Below are 13,243 nucleotides of genomic sequence, written 5' to 3'. Positions count from 1 at the left end.
CATCCTGACTGGTTGCATCACTGCCTGGTATGGCAACTGCTCGGCCTCCGACTGCAAGGCACTACAGAGGGTAGAGCGAACAGCCCAGTACATCACTGGGGCCAAGCTTCCTGCCATCCAGGACCTATATACCAGGTGGTGTCAGAGGAAGGCCCTGAAAATTGTCAAAGACTCCAGCCACCCTAGTCATAGACTGTGCTCTCTGCTACCACATGGCAAACGATACAGGAGTGCCAAGTCTAGGTCCAAGAGGCTTCTATAAACAGCTTCCACCCCCAAGCCATAAGACTCCTGAACATCTAGTCAAATGGCTACCCAGACTATTCACATTGCACCCCCCCCCCTTCCCCTCTCCACACCACTGCCACTCTCTGTTTTCATCTATGCATAGTCACAAAAATGAACTCTACCTACACGTAGTACATACTGCTTCAAATAACCGGTGCCCCCACACATTGACCCTGTACCGGCACCCCCCTGTATATATTGTTATTTTACTGCTCCTCTTTAATTACTTGTTACTTTTATCTCTTATTCTTATCCGTATTTTTTGAAACTGCACTGTCGGTTAGGGGCTCGTAAGTAAGCATTGTATTCGACGCCTGTGACTAATAAAATTGGATTTGATTTACTAATGGTAGTGGTGGTAATAGACTGTTACACTATTTGCAGCTATTACTAATGGTAGTGGTGGTAATAGACTGTCACACTATTTGTAGCTAGTACTAATGGTAGTGGTGGTAGTAGACTGTTAGGCCATTGGTAGCTAATACTGATGGTGGTGGTGGTCTTACAAAACATCTCATCAGTCAAGGTCAAAGCTAAAGGGTCAGAGTTTTATTCCACCTCTCTAGCCACTGGTAGCACTTACACACTAACTCGTGTCTTTCTCTTTCTCCCCCTGTATTTCTCTCTTCGTTTGTCCCGCTCTTCTTTTATGACATTTTTCCTTTATGCCCTTTTCTACTATTTTTGAAGTCTCGCCTCTCTTGTTAAACGCAGGCCCTAGTGTGTGAGAGAGGGGGCTGGAGGGGGGTAGAGGTCCACATTTGGGACAGAACTGTTCTATCCATTGAAGATGGCAGCTAGGAGGGGGGCTGTGCGTGGCTTTTGGATTTTCAACCCCTCCATTTTTGTTTTTTTTGTCTTTTTTTTTACGGGGAAGGGATGCGAGGGTCCAGCTGGTGGTGTGAATGGCTGTCCAAGGTGACTGGATCCCAATAAAGAGGCGGTTGGCCTGGCCGGGGGCCTCCTTCCCAGCCCAGACACAGCCTTTATAGGCCAGCTTACGAGCCTGGTCCTCTATTAAACCCTGGCCAGCCTGCGCAGAGGAATTTAGGGCCAGGAAACAAGAGAAAAACAGGGGGGTTTGGGAATGGGCATGTGGAGGTGAAGTTGGGGTGACTGAAGGTGAAAGTTGAAAGGCATGTTAGAGGGGATTGTTTGGGGGGCTTGGTCAGTGAATGTAGCTAAATGTATGTGCATATGTGCTTTTGACCATTTATAAATTAATGTGTGTGTGTCTATGCAAATGTCTGATCTTTTTTGTGTGTGTGAAGTCAGGAAAAACACAGTGCATTTGTAGTTATGTTGAGTAGCTAGATGGTGCATAGACCTGAAATGGTCAGTGATGAAAAGGAGAAGGACTGCACTCTTAGAATTAAGGTGAATAAAAAATAAAGACGATTTCCCTTTTAGACATGGACCAAGGTTTGTCTCTGTGTTCAAATGTCTGTCTCTCTTGTCTCTTTGTGTGTGTGTGTGTGTGTGTGTGTGTGTGTGTGTGTGTGTGTGTGTGTGTGTGTGTGTGTGTGTGTGTGTGTGTGTGTGTGTGTGTGTGTGTGTGTGTGTGTGTGTGTGTGTGTGTTTGACGTTGTTTATTTTGAGGGTTTTCATTGGCAGCAGTTGAATGACTGCTTGTGGGACAGCAAATGGTGTTATATTGTGTGCCATTTTCCCCCTGCGAGACAGAAGGGAGGGACAGAGGGAGACAGCAGTCTCATAAACACCTTCAGTCTGTTTGTTCAAATGTGGCTAGAGGTATACAAGCATGTCGGGTTGGACAGGCATTCCAATTAAAACACACACACACACACACACACACACACACACACACACACACACACACACACACACACACACACACACACACACACACACACACACTCACACTCACACTCACACTCACACTCACACTCACACTCACACTCACACTCACACTCACACTCACACTCACACCTCACACCTCACACACACACACCATTCAGCTGTCAGTTAGTCAGACAGTCAGAGGTATGCTCCACCCCCCACTCCCCAGAAGTGGAGACGGCAATCAAATCTCATCTGCCAATCAGTATTTTATCAGCATAGCCATCTGGCCATCAGCTAATTGTGTCTCTTTTCCCTCTTTCGATCTCTCTCTTTCTCTCTCTCTCCAATGTCAATCAGCGCTGAACCAACCAACCCCCCCCCATCTCTTAAAATGTTTGCCTTTGAGCTGCCCTCCTGGGTAGAGCTGAAAGGTTGGGCTAGAGGGGGGTTGGGCTTGTTTGTTGACAAGTCTGCCTTTATCAGTTACTCCATATTTATATATCAGCTTAATTTATTTAGGGAGCAACACTGTGGGTCCCATTGAACCCCAGTTGTGCACTGTACTTGTAATGTGCCTTCAAAGATGTTTTGCATTAATTGCATTAATCATCTGACATGCAGTTTACCTATTAGCTGCAATACTGAAATGTGCAGTAAGTTTAAGTCTGTCTTTATTGCCCCCTACACACTCTCTCTCTCTCTCTCTCTCTCTCTCCAATTACATTCAAAGTGCTTTATCTCTCTCTCTCCCTCTCTCTCTCTCTCTCTCTCTCTCTCTCTCTCTCTCTCTCTCTCTCTCTCGCGCTCTCTCTCTCTCTCTCTCTCTCCAATTACATTCAAAGTGCTTTATTGGCATGGGAAACATATGTTTACATTGCCAAAGCAAGTGAAATAGATAATAACCAAAAGTGAAATAAACAATCTCTTTCTTTCTCTCTCTCTAACTTTCCCTCTATCTGAGCAGCAGTAGAAACCCAGAGCACCAGCTCTGAGGAGATGGTGCCCAGTTCACCCTCTCCGCCTCCTCCTCCCCGCATCTACAAGCCTTGCTTCGTGTGCCAGGACAAGTCCTCTGGATACCACTATGGGGTCAGCTCATGTGAGGGCTGCAAGGTGAGACACACAAAGAGACTCAGTCAATATGTACAAACAGGATGTGTAAAACCCAAGCAAATACATGATATATACAGAACATGCATACACAAACAAACAAGCCATGAACAGTCAGACAGGGGCACACAGACAGTCTACCATAATTGTTTCCATGTAGTTCATCACTATTCTGACGTTAGAGGATGAAAAGATGCCTGTGCTGCCCTCTGGTGGAATCTTTATCTAAGGACAAATGCATGGGCTCAAATCCCCTCCTGTGGCTATGGAGTGAGAGATCTATGCTCCCGGAAACAATGGTTTAATGGCTGATTTCTCTCTCTTGGTCTCTCTCTCTCTCTCTCTCTCTCTCTCTCTCTCTCTCTGTATCTCTCTCTGTATCTCTGTATCCCTGTATCTCTCTCTCAGGGATTCTTCCGGCGCAGTATTCAGAAGAACATGGTGTATACCTGCCACCGAGACAAGAACTGTCAGATCAACAAGGTGACCCGTAACCGCTGTCAGTACTGCCGGCTGCAGAAGTGCTTTGAGGTCGGCATGTCCAAAGAAGGTGAGTGCCAGGGCCTCAGAAAGATGACATTACAGCCAGTTTTGCCCATTCCTTCTGGGTATGCTGTGATCAAGTGTAAAGGTGGGATCAGAGATGGTTTGAATACAGAGAGCGTGTGAGAGTGATTGTGTGGCAAAGAGTGTTTTGGAAAGGGATCTCAGTACAGTTCATGTCTGTACTGGGGTAGCACTGAAATCACAATATAGCCGCTCTATACAGTGCCTTGCGAAAGTATTTGGCCCCCTTGAACTTTGCGACCTTTTGCCACATTTCAGGCTTCAAACATAAAGATATAAAACTGTATTTTTTTGTGAAGAATAAACAACAAGTGGGACACAATCATGAAGTGGAACGACATTTATTGGATATTTCAAACTTTTTTAACAAATCAAAAACTGAAAAATTGGGCGTGCAAAATTATTCAGCCCCTTTACTTTCAGTGCAGCAAACTCTCTCCAGAAGTTCAGTGAGGATCTCTGAATGATCCAATGTTGACCTAAATGACTAATGATGATCAATACAATCCACCTGTGTGTAATCAAGTCTCCGTATAAATGCACCTGCACTGTGATAGTCTCAGAGGTCCGTTAAAAGCGCAGAGAGCATCATGAAGAACAAGGAACACACCAGGCAGGTGCGAGATACTGTTGTGAAGAAGTTTAAAGCCGGATTTGGATACAAAAAGATTTCCCAAGCTTTAAACATCCCAAGGAGCACTGTGCAAGCGATAATATTGAAATGGAAGGAGTATCAGACCACTGCAAATCTACCAAGACCTGGCCGTCCCTCTAAACTTTCAGCTCATACAAGGAGAAGACTGATCAGAGATGCAGCCAAGAGGCCCATGATCACTCTGGATGAACTGCAGAGATCTACAGCTGAGGTGGGAGACTCTGTCCATAGGACAACAATCAGTCGTATATTGCACAAATCTGGCCTTTATGGAAGAGTGGCAAGAAGAAAGCCATTTCTTAAAGATATCCACAAAAAGTGTCAGTTAAAGTTTGCCACAAGCCACCTGGGAGACACACCAAACATGTGGAAGAAGGTGCTCTGGTCAGATGAAACCAAAATTGAACTTTTTCGCAACAATGCAAAACGTTATGTTTGGCGTAAAAGCAACACCCTGAACACACCATCCCCACTGTCAAACATGGTGGTGGCAGCATCATGGTTTGGGCCTGCTTTTCTTCAGCAGGGACAGGGAAGATGGTTAAAATTGATGGGAAGATGGATGGAGCTAAATACAGGACCATTCTGGAAGAAAACCTGATGGAGTCTGCAAAAGACCTGAGACTGGGACGGAGATTTGTCTTCCAACAAGACAATGATCCAAAACATAAAGCAAAATCTACAATGGAATGGTTCAAAAATAAACATATCCAGGTGTTAGAATGGCCAAGTCAAAGTCCAGACCTGAATCCAATCGAGAGTCTGTGGAAAGAACTGAAAACTGCTGTTCACAAATGCTCTCCATCCAACCTCACTGAGCTCGAGCTGTTTTGCAAGGAGGAATGGGAAAAAATTTCAGTCTCTCGATGTGTAAAACTGATAGAGACATACCCCAAGCGACTTACAGCTGTAATCGCAGCAAAAGGTGGCGCTACAAAGTATTAACTTAAGGGGGCTGAATAATTTTGCACGCCCAATTTTTCAGTTTTTGATTTGTTAAAAAAGTTTGAAATATCCAATAAATGTCGTTCCACTTCATGATTGTGTCCCACTTGTTGTTGATTCTTCACAAAAAAATACAGTTTTATATCTTTATGTTTGCAGCCTGAAATGTGGCAAAAGTTCGCAAAGTTCAAGGGGGCCGAATACTTTCGCAAGGCACTGTAAGTGGACATCCTGAGAGGAAGGAAGGAGAGAAGCATGAGGGATGTGTTGCTCTATTAGATGACAACAACTACCACCAATCTATCACTTTCCCTTTCACTCATCTTCTCTCCCTCCTTCGTTTTAATTTAATTTAGTAGGTGCTTTTTTTTGTCCTAGGTCACATATGTTCAAGAGTGTATTAATAGTTGAAAATGTGTTGTCTCAAAGAGTATGGTCACGGCCAGCCATTATCAACAGTAACCCTGAAGCAATTAGAGTTAAGTGCCATGTTGAAGGGCACTTCGGCAATTTTTTCACCTTGTCGGCTCGTGGATTCGAACTAGCCACCTTTCGGTTACTGGCCCAACTCTCTAACCGCCAGGGCACCTGCTGCCTTGTCCCCCATGCAGCGGTGCGTAATGACAGGAACAAGAAGAAGAAAGATGTGAAGGAGGAGGTGGTGTTGCCGGAGAGCTATGAGCTCAGTGGAGAACTGGAGGAGCTAGTCAACAAAGTCAGCAAGGCCCACAAAGACACCTTCCCCTCACTCGTCCAGCTGGGCAAATACACTACAGTGAGTCAAGTACACACACACACGCACACGCACACACAGGCACACACAAATCTCACCCCTCTCTCTCTGTGTCTCTCCTGTGTTCCAGAACTCCAGTGCAGACCACCGTGTGCAGTTGGATCTGGGGCTGTGGGATAAGTTCAGTGAACTTTCCACCAAGTGCATCATCAAAATAGTGGAGTTTGCCAAGCGCCTGCCAGGCTTCACCACCCTCACCATCGCTGACCAGATCACACTTCTCAAATCAGCCTGTCTGGACATACTGGTACCTGAACACCCCCCGACCCCCACCTCCAGTCTGTCTGTACTCCTCTCTCCCCCACTGCTCTTTACAGTTCACACTCATGTCTCCCTCCACCTTCACTCATCTCTCCCTCCACCTTCACTCATCTCTCCCTCCACCTTCACTCATCTCTCCCTCCACCTTCACTCATCTCTCCCTCCACCTTCACTCATCTCTCGCTCCATCTTCACTCATGTCTCCCTCCACCTTCACTCATCTCTCCCTCCACCTTCAATCATCTCTCCCTCCACCTTCACTCATCTCTCCCTCCACCTTCACTCATGTCTCCCTCCACCTTCAATCATCTCTCCCTCCACCTTCACTCATCTCTCCCTCCACCTTCACTCATGTCTCCCTCCACCTTCACTCATGTCTCCCTCCACCTTAACTCATCTCCCCCTCCACCTTCACCCTTCTCTCCCTCACTACAATCTATTCACTCCTCTCTCTCCCTTACAATGCTCTATCCATACTTTGCTTTCCCTCAACACACTATACACACACATTTCACAATGCACATGTCACTGTCCTCTGTCACTCCCTACACTTTACACTACCTCCTCTTCTTCGTCCTCCCTTTTCATCATCCTTGTTGTCGTTATTCCCCTAACCTCTCTATCTTCTCCTCTCCTCACTCTCAGATGCTGAGGATCTGCACTCGCTACACTCCGGAGCAGGACACAATGACCTTCTCAGACGGGCTGACCCTGAACCGGACCCAGATGCACAACGCAGGCTTCGGCCCGCTCACAGAACTGGTGTTTGCCTTTGCTGGCCAGCTGCTGCCTCTGGAGATGGACGACACAGAGACTGGCCTCCTCAGCGCCATCTGCCTCATCTGTGGAGGTACTGCAGCATTGGCTGTTATTGTTTGTGTTCATGTGTGTGTTTGTGTGACTGTGTGTGTGTGTGTGTGTGTGCATGCGCATGTGTGTTTGTCTTAATATACTAAGCACTCTCTCCTCTTCTCTTAATGTTCCAGTCCCCCCCCTCCGACCCTGTCATTGGCTGCTTACTCTTCCTCACCCTCTATCATTGCCCACCCCCCCTCCTGACCCTGTGTGTTGGCTCTCTCCCTCAGACCGTATGGACTTGGAGGAGCCCCAGAAGGTAGACAAGCTGCAGGAGCCCCTCCTGGAGGCCCTAAAGATCTACGCCCGCCGCAGACGCCCCAACAAGCCACATTTGTTCCCCCGTATGCTGATGAAGGTCACTGATCTCAGGGGCATCAGCACCAAGGGTCAGTACAGATAAGGATGTAGTACACAGTACAGAACAGAGACACGGCACAGCCTAGATCTCTATTCATAACATAGGCCATAGCCTTAACACATCCTGACACATAGATCAATATGCATGTACGGTAGAGCCTCAGATTCCGGCTTTCAGTCAGTATTGATAGAGACATAGAGCCCCAAATAATTAACAATGAATAACTAACTGATTGTAAGTTGCTCTGGAGGAGTCTGCTAAATGGCTAAAATGTAAATGTGAATGTAAACTCATGTTTATGCATGTCTCTGTCTCTCTCTCTCTCTCTCTCTCTCTCTCTGTGTACTGTAGGTGCGGAGAGGGCCATCACTCTGAAGATGGAGATCCCAGGCCCCATGCCTCCTCTGATCAGGGAGATGCTGGAGAACCCTGAAGCCTTTGAGGACAGCAGCGACTCTGGGGACAGCGCCTCTGCCGCCGCCCCCCCCGCCATCCAGGCCATCAAGAAAGAGAGAGAGGAGGAGAAGAGCCTGGAGGAGGAAGATGAGGAGGACGAATGGGGGGATGAGGATAGGGAGAGAGGGGCGGACAGCGATGGGGAGCCTTGGGGGGAGGCTGCAGTGGCAGCAGGGGGGTCCCAGAAAGGGGCGACTGGGAGAGCCCAGTGAGAGACATTGTGATGCACTCTGACCCACACACATCACCTCCTGCTCCACCACCCTCAGACAGACCAACACTCCCTGTCCTAGCACACCAAGTCATCTCCCTACATGAGCAGCCCATCCTGTAACAAGGGTCTTTGCCAAGACGTAGCATTCACCTCTGTTGTTACCCCCACCCCCCCCCCTCATACATTTACAAATATACACACATACACATACATACGGTATACCCATAATAATTCCCTCTTTGCTCTAGATAGACAGAGAAGTAAAGGCTGTATATGTGTTGAACCTACTCTGACACTCCCTGGTGAAACGGCCCCTTTCTATAGGAACAAGTGGAACACGTAGTCCGGGAAATAAGAGAAGAGGGAGAAAAACAAGCACTAAATGTCACTGAGTTGGGTCAAGAGAGATCACTGTGCCAACCATAACACTGACCATTATGTTACTTTACAACGCTGTCGCCAAACAAACAGAAATGCAAGGAAATGCTAAACGGAGGGGCAGCAGCTTCGAGAGGTGGTCTATAGGAAATGCACTCCCCCACTTTCCTTAACGGCTAGGATAAGTGCAAGAGCAATGACGAAACGACATCTGCAACAACCAAACTCTTAATGTGGAAACCATTGCCACACATGCCTTTGAAAATCATTTCCAGTGACATTTGACCTTTTTTCTTCTATTGTATGACTTTCCAAAAGAAAACATATCCATTCATATTTCATCATATTGTATATTCATGTGTATTGCTATGCATTTTTCTATTTTATTGTTGTTTTGTATGTTTGGGCTTCAGTCGTGCTCATGTTTGATGAGCCATCTCAAACTAGCGATAGATTCTCAATCTGGCAACCCATCTCGCAAACTGACAACTCTCTTCTGATCTTTACATTGTCTGTGCTTGTGACTTCACTCATTGGGACAGAGCTTACTTTAGATCTCTGCAGGGTGAGACAAACAAAAACAACAAGGATTTTTACAAGCAATAGTTCAGAGCAACACATACAGTTCATAAACACACAAACACACTCATTAAACATCCACGTGTGCAGGGTCAATTTGATGCTTTTTTAATGCCAATGCTTTGACTCAAGGTGACTCTAGACTCTAGAGAAGGACCACATCTCACCAGTGGGAATGTTGAAGAAAATCACCACAAGGAAGTGTGGGGTAGCACCGATGGTCCGCTACACTCCTTGTCTTGTTCTTTTCATCTACAAGCCATTCAAGCGGGATCTGAATGTGAAAGAGGACTCTCTTTTCGTTGTCATTTCCTTTTGTTCTCAGTGGAATGCCTGGTGGTCTACCGGGGGGGGGGGGGGGGGGGGGGGGGGGGGGGTAGGGGGTGATCCGATATCTGGGTGGGCAGAATCCAGCACATAGCTGAGTATCTGTGATAATGAAAGTAGGTGTCTACTCCCAGCCCCAAGCCAAGGCTCAGGTGGTGTGTTGATAACAGTACAGCACATTGAAAGTAAGCCATAATGAGCAGCGATATGATAAAGAATACATGGAACTGGATCACTAAGCAACACTCACCAGACCAGTTCAGTCTAGGGTCCATTCCATTAATCCAATGGAATAACTCAAGCATGTAGGTCATAATTACACATATCATCGATGTCCATGAAATTTCACCCTCCTAGAGCGATGAATAAGAAATATTGGAATTATATGCAAACCCATGAGAGGGAGATAGCCTTGTATGAGCTGCCTGAATCAGGAAATGACTGTGTGTGTGGTATGTAGATGTGTGTGTGTGAATGAGTGTGAGGGTGAGCGAGAGTGTTTCTCACATTACTTGTATAATGAACATTTTGTGTTTTGTGCTTACTTTACCATAGAGCAGATGAGACAGTATTTTGGAAACTGTCTACATACATAAACTGGGTTCTAGGAGTTTTGTTCCATAGTTCTCTCCAAGAACATGCACAGAACCATATGGTTGATTTTCTTACTACAGTCATAAAGAGAATTCTTCATTTGTAAAGTGAATCTATGCCTGGGCTCTCCAGCCCTGTTTCTGGAGCGCTACCCTCCTGTAGGTTTTCACTCCAACCCCAGTTGTAACAATCCTGATTCAGCTCATCAACCAGCTAATTATTAGAATCAGGTGTGCTAGATTAGGGTTGGAGCGAAAACCTACAGGACGGTAGCTCTCCAGGAAGAGTGTTGGAGAGCACTGATCTATGCAAAGCTGGGATTCTGGCATTCTTTTGATGTCATTTCATTTTTGATATACTGTACTTTACATGTGTAATAAGAAATGTTTCTGATGAATTTGAGATTTAAATAAGTTAGTCAATGTAGAATGACTACATTTCATTCTCTGAAAGTCCACAATTGAGATATTCCACCCCAGTTCTCTATACATGTATCTTCCTGTCCCAAGCATTACTGTACAAGATATTACTTTGATAAAGGAGCGGCATATTAATGCTCATAATAACTCAAACCCCACATCTACAGTATATTCAGATTGCATACCGTTGGCACCTTGCCGTTGGCCTCTTACTATGACAAACAGACACAGCAGTGTGTGGATTTATTCAAACCTGTGGTTGTAAAGCATTAACATGGACCTTAGGCTGAGTAAGACTTCCAGTGTATGGAATGGATTTGGAGTTAATCCCCAGTGTGCATTGAGGCCATTAGTTCTTCTGGAAGAGTGATTTACATCTTCACGTCAGCAGCCACTGCACAAGCCTACGTCTTAGTCAGTACTCAGCCCTCATGGAGTAGAGGGAGAACTTTCCTATACAGTCAGTCACACCCTGATGCATAAACCTCAACCCTTACTGGAGCACAGTTCACACACTGTAGCTACTGTAGTGGGATATCTGACAGCGCTCGTTCAAAACAAAAGCCATATTAACTGTGTTCTGTGTGTGTGTGGTCTCATAATGCTGCAGAGGACTCTCAGCCTCTGTCTCACAATATTAGTCACATTAGCAATATATTTGATACCATCGTCATACCTCTAAATGAGATTTTCAATCAGGTTCATTGGACTCCCGGGGAGCTTCTTGGAATAGCAGTAATGAATAAAGGACATTTATTTAAGTGTTTGTTCATTGTTTCCTTTTTATATACAGTAGTCAATGTTTTGTTTGAAGCTAAGCAGATGTAGCAAAAAGCCATGGTTCTTGTGCATTTAGCAAGCACTTAGCAAGCAACCAATGTAGAAAGAAATCTAGATGTGGGAACCTGTATTTTCTTAGGCCTATTTGAAGAAAATGGGGCATATATTTTGGTGCAAAAGCTTTTCATAGACAGCTGACATTTAGTAGTGATTGTTTGATGGTAACTGAAAATAGATTGGCCAAAGAAAAAACAATTACACCAGTGTTATCATTCATGAAGAATCTCAATTAGGTCATTCATTTGAAATACGTGTGCTATTTTTTGAGTTTGAATATTTGTGGCTCTTCACAGATTTTATTATTGATAATAAGCGCTTCCTTTTCAATGCTTTAGGATTGTTGGGTATTTTATGAGAAAGAATAGCTTTTCAGAATGTACTATACTTATTTTAATTAGCATTTTGTTCTTATTTGTTGGTGTTACTTTTTATAACCATAACTTTACATTTGAATTGAATTTGTAAAAAACTAAGGATACAACATTTTAATTAAATTCAGGGATTTCAAAATCAGCCTAAGATTTGTATTTCTGTTTGTGTCAAAACATGAAATCCCCATTTTTGTTTTTATGCTCTTTTGAGATAAAATGTACTGGTAGTTTGTTTTTCTATTGTTTTTCTACCTGCTGTCCCTTTCTCAAAACAACGCTTTGTGTAGCCTGTCGTTCTTACTATTTTATTTTATTTTATTGTCATTGAGGCAGTTGTCTCTTCTGTATGTCTGGATGTTGTTGTATTTTCAAATAATTTGATTTTATAAAGAAACTTCTCTTTTAAATGTGTGTGTTAATTTCTATTACAATGTAATTTGCTTCAATACAGATGGCATACCTGGTAAAAACACATGGACACAAGGGGGCGATGCAGTCATGCCATAGCAAGGTGAATCTCCTCCTACTCTATTGGGAGTGAATGGGGCAACATTGGCATGTTACACATTTGTGTGTAACACACCACCCTTTTATTACTAGGCTACTGAGTCGAGCCAATCTGAGTGGAGCTGTACTGCGCTGGCCTGGTTGCACATCCACAACAGTTGCTGGAACCTTGCTGAAAGAAAATATCTGAACCAGCACTGTACTGTAGGTTACAGGTCAGCAAGATACTGTAGTGTGAAAAGGCTGTTAGGGTATTATCAAACCAAGTAATTTAGTTGAATTGGCCATGCCCAATTGGTAATGCAATTTTTTTTTTTATTAGAGGAATTTAACAGTGTGTCGCGCCCTGACCTTAGTTATCTTTGTTTTCTTTATTATTTGGTTAGGTCAGGGTGTGACAAGGGTGGTTTGTGTAGTTTTGTATTGTCTAGGGGGTTTTGTATGTTTATGGGGTTTTCTAGTCTAGGTGTTTATGTCTATGGTTGCCTAGATTGGTTCTCAATCAGGCAGCTGTTTATCGTTGTCTCTGATTGGGGACCATATTTAGGTAGCCATATTCCTGAGATAGTTTGTGGGTTGTTATTCTATGTCTAGTTGCCTGTTGCACTAGTCATATAGCTTCACGGTTCGTTTTGTTGTTTTGTTCAGTGTTTGTTCTTTTCATTAAAATAGTTATGTACGCTTATCATGCTGCGCCTTGGTCTCCTCATTATGACGACCGTGACACAGTGGCTATTTAAACAAATCTGAACCACGGATCAAGGTTACTCCTAGCCCATAGACTACTTACTTTAAAGGTCAAATAAAAAAAGACAATACCAAATGTGTCCTATAAGGCAGAAGAGACCAGAGTTGTAGGAGCAAAATAAATGGTTTATTACATGGGATCGAACCAGGTGCCCGATCACCTTGACTGCACC

General features: G+C 44.5%; 1 protein-coding gene across 2 annotated transcripts in view; it reads left to right on the top strand.

Moving 5' to 3' along the window:
• LOC139371016 (retinoic acid receptor gamma-A-like) overlaps window positions 1-13,008 on the top strand; it is a 75,575-nt gene extending 62,567 nt beyond the window's left edge. The window contains exons 3-9 of one of the 2 annotated variants that reach the window (XM_071111033.1): window positions 3,056-3,204; window positions 3,610-3,751; window positions 5,980-6,143; window positions 6,232-6,408; window positions 7,068-7,272; window positions 7,508-7,666; window positions 7,990-13,008. In XM_071111033.1, the coding sequence (XP_070967134.1) occupies window positions 3,056-3,204; window positions 3,610-3,751; window positions 5,980-6,143; window positions 6,232-6,408; window positions 7,068-7,272; window positions 7,508-7,666; window positions 7,990-8,306 (1,313 nt within the window). In that variant the 3' untranslated portion in view covers window positions 8,307-13,008. The remainder of the gene's footprint in view (window positions 1-3,055; window positions 3,205-3,609; window positions 3,752-5,979; window positions 6,144-6,231; window positions 6,409-7,067; window positions 7,273-7,507; window positions 7,667-7,989) is intronic. The other variant, XM_071111034.1, reaches the window with a different exon arrangement.
• Window positions 13,009-13,243: the final 235 nt, after the last annotated feature.

The sequence above is a fragment of the Oncorhynchus clarkii genome, chromosome 17 (genome assembly GCF_045791955.1).
Source record: "Oncorhynchus clarkii lewisi isolate Uvic-CL-2024 chromosome 17, UVic_Ocla_1.0, whole genome shotgun sequence".
NCBI classification, from domain to species: domain Eukaryota; kingdom Metazoa; phylum Chordata; class Actinopteri; order Salmoniformes; family Salmonidae; genus Oncorhynchus; species Oncorhynchus clarkii.
The sequence above is the reverse complement of the archived record's forward strand: the minus strand, read 5'-3'. Positions and strand labels throughout refer to the sequence as shown.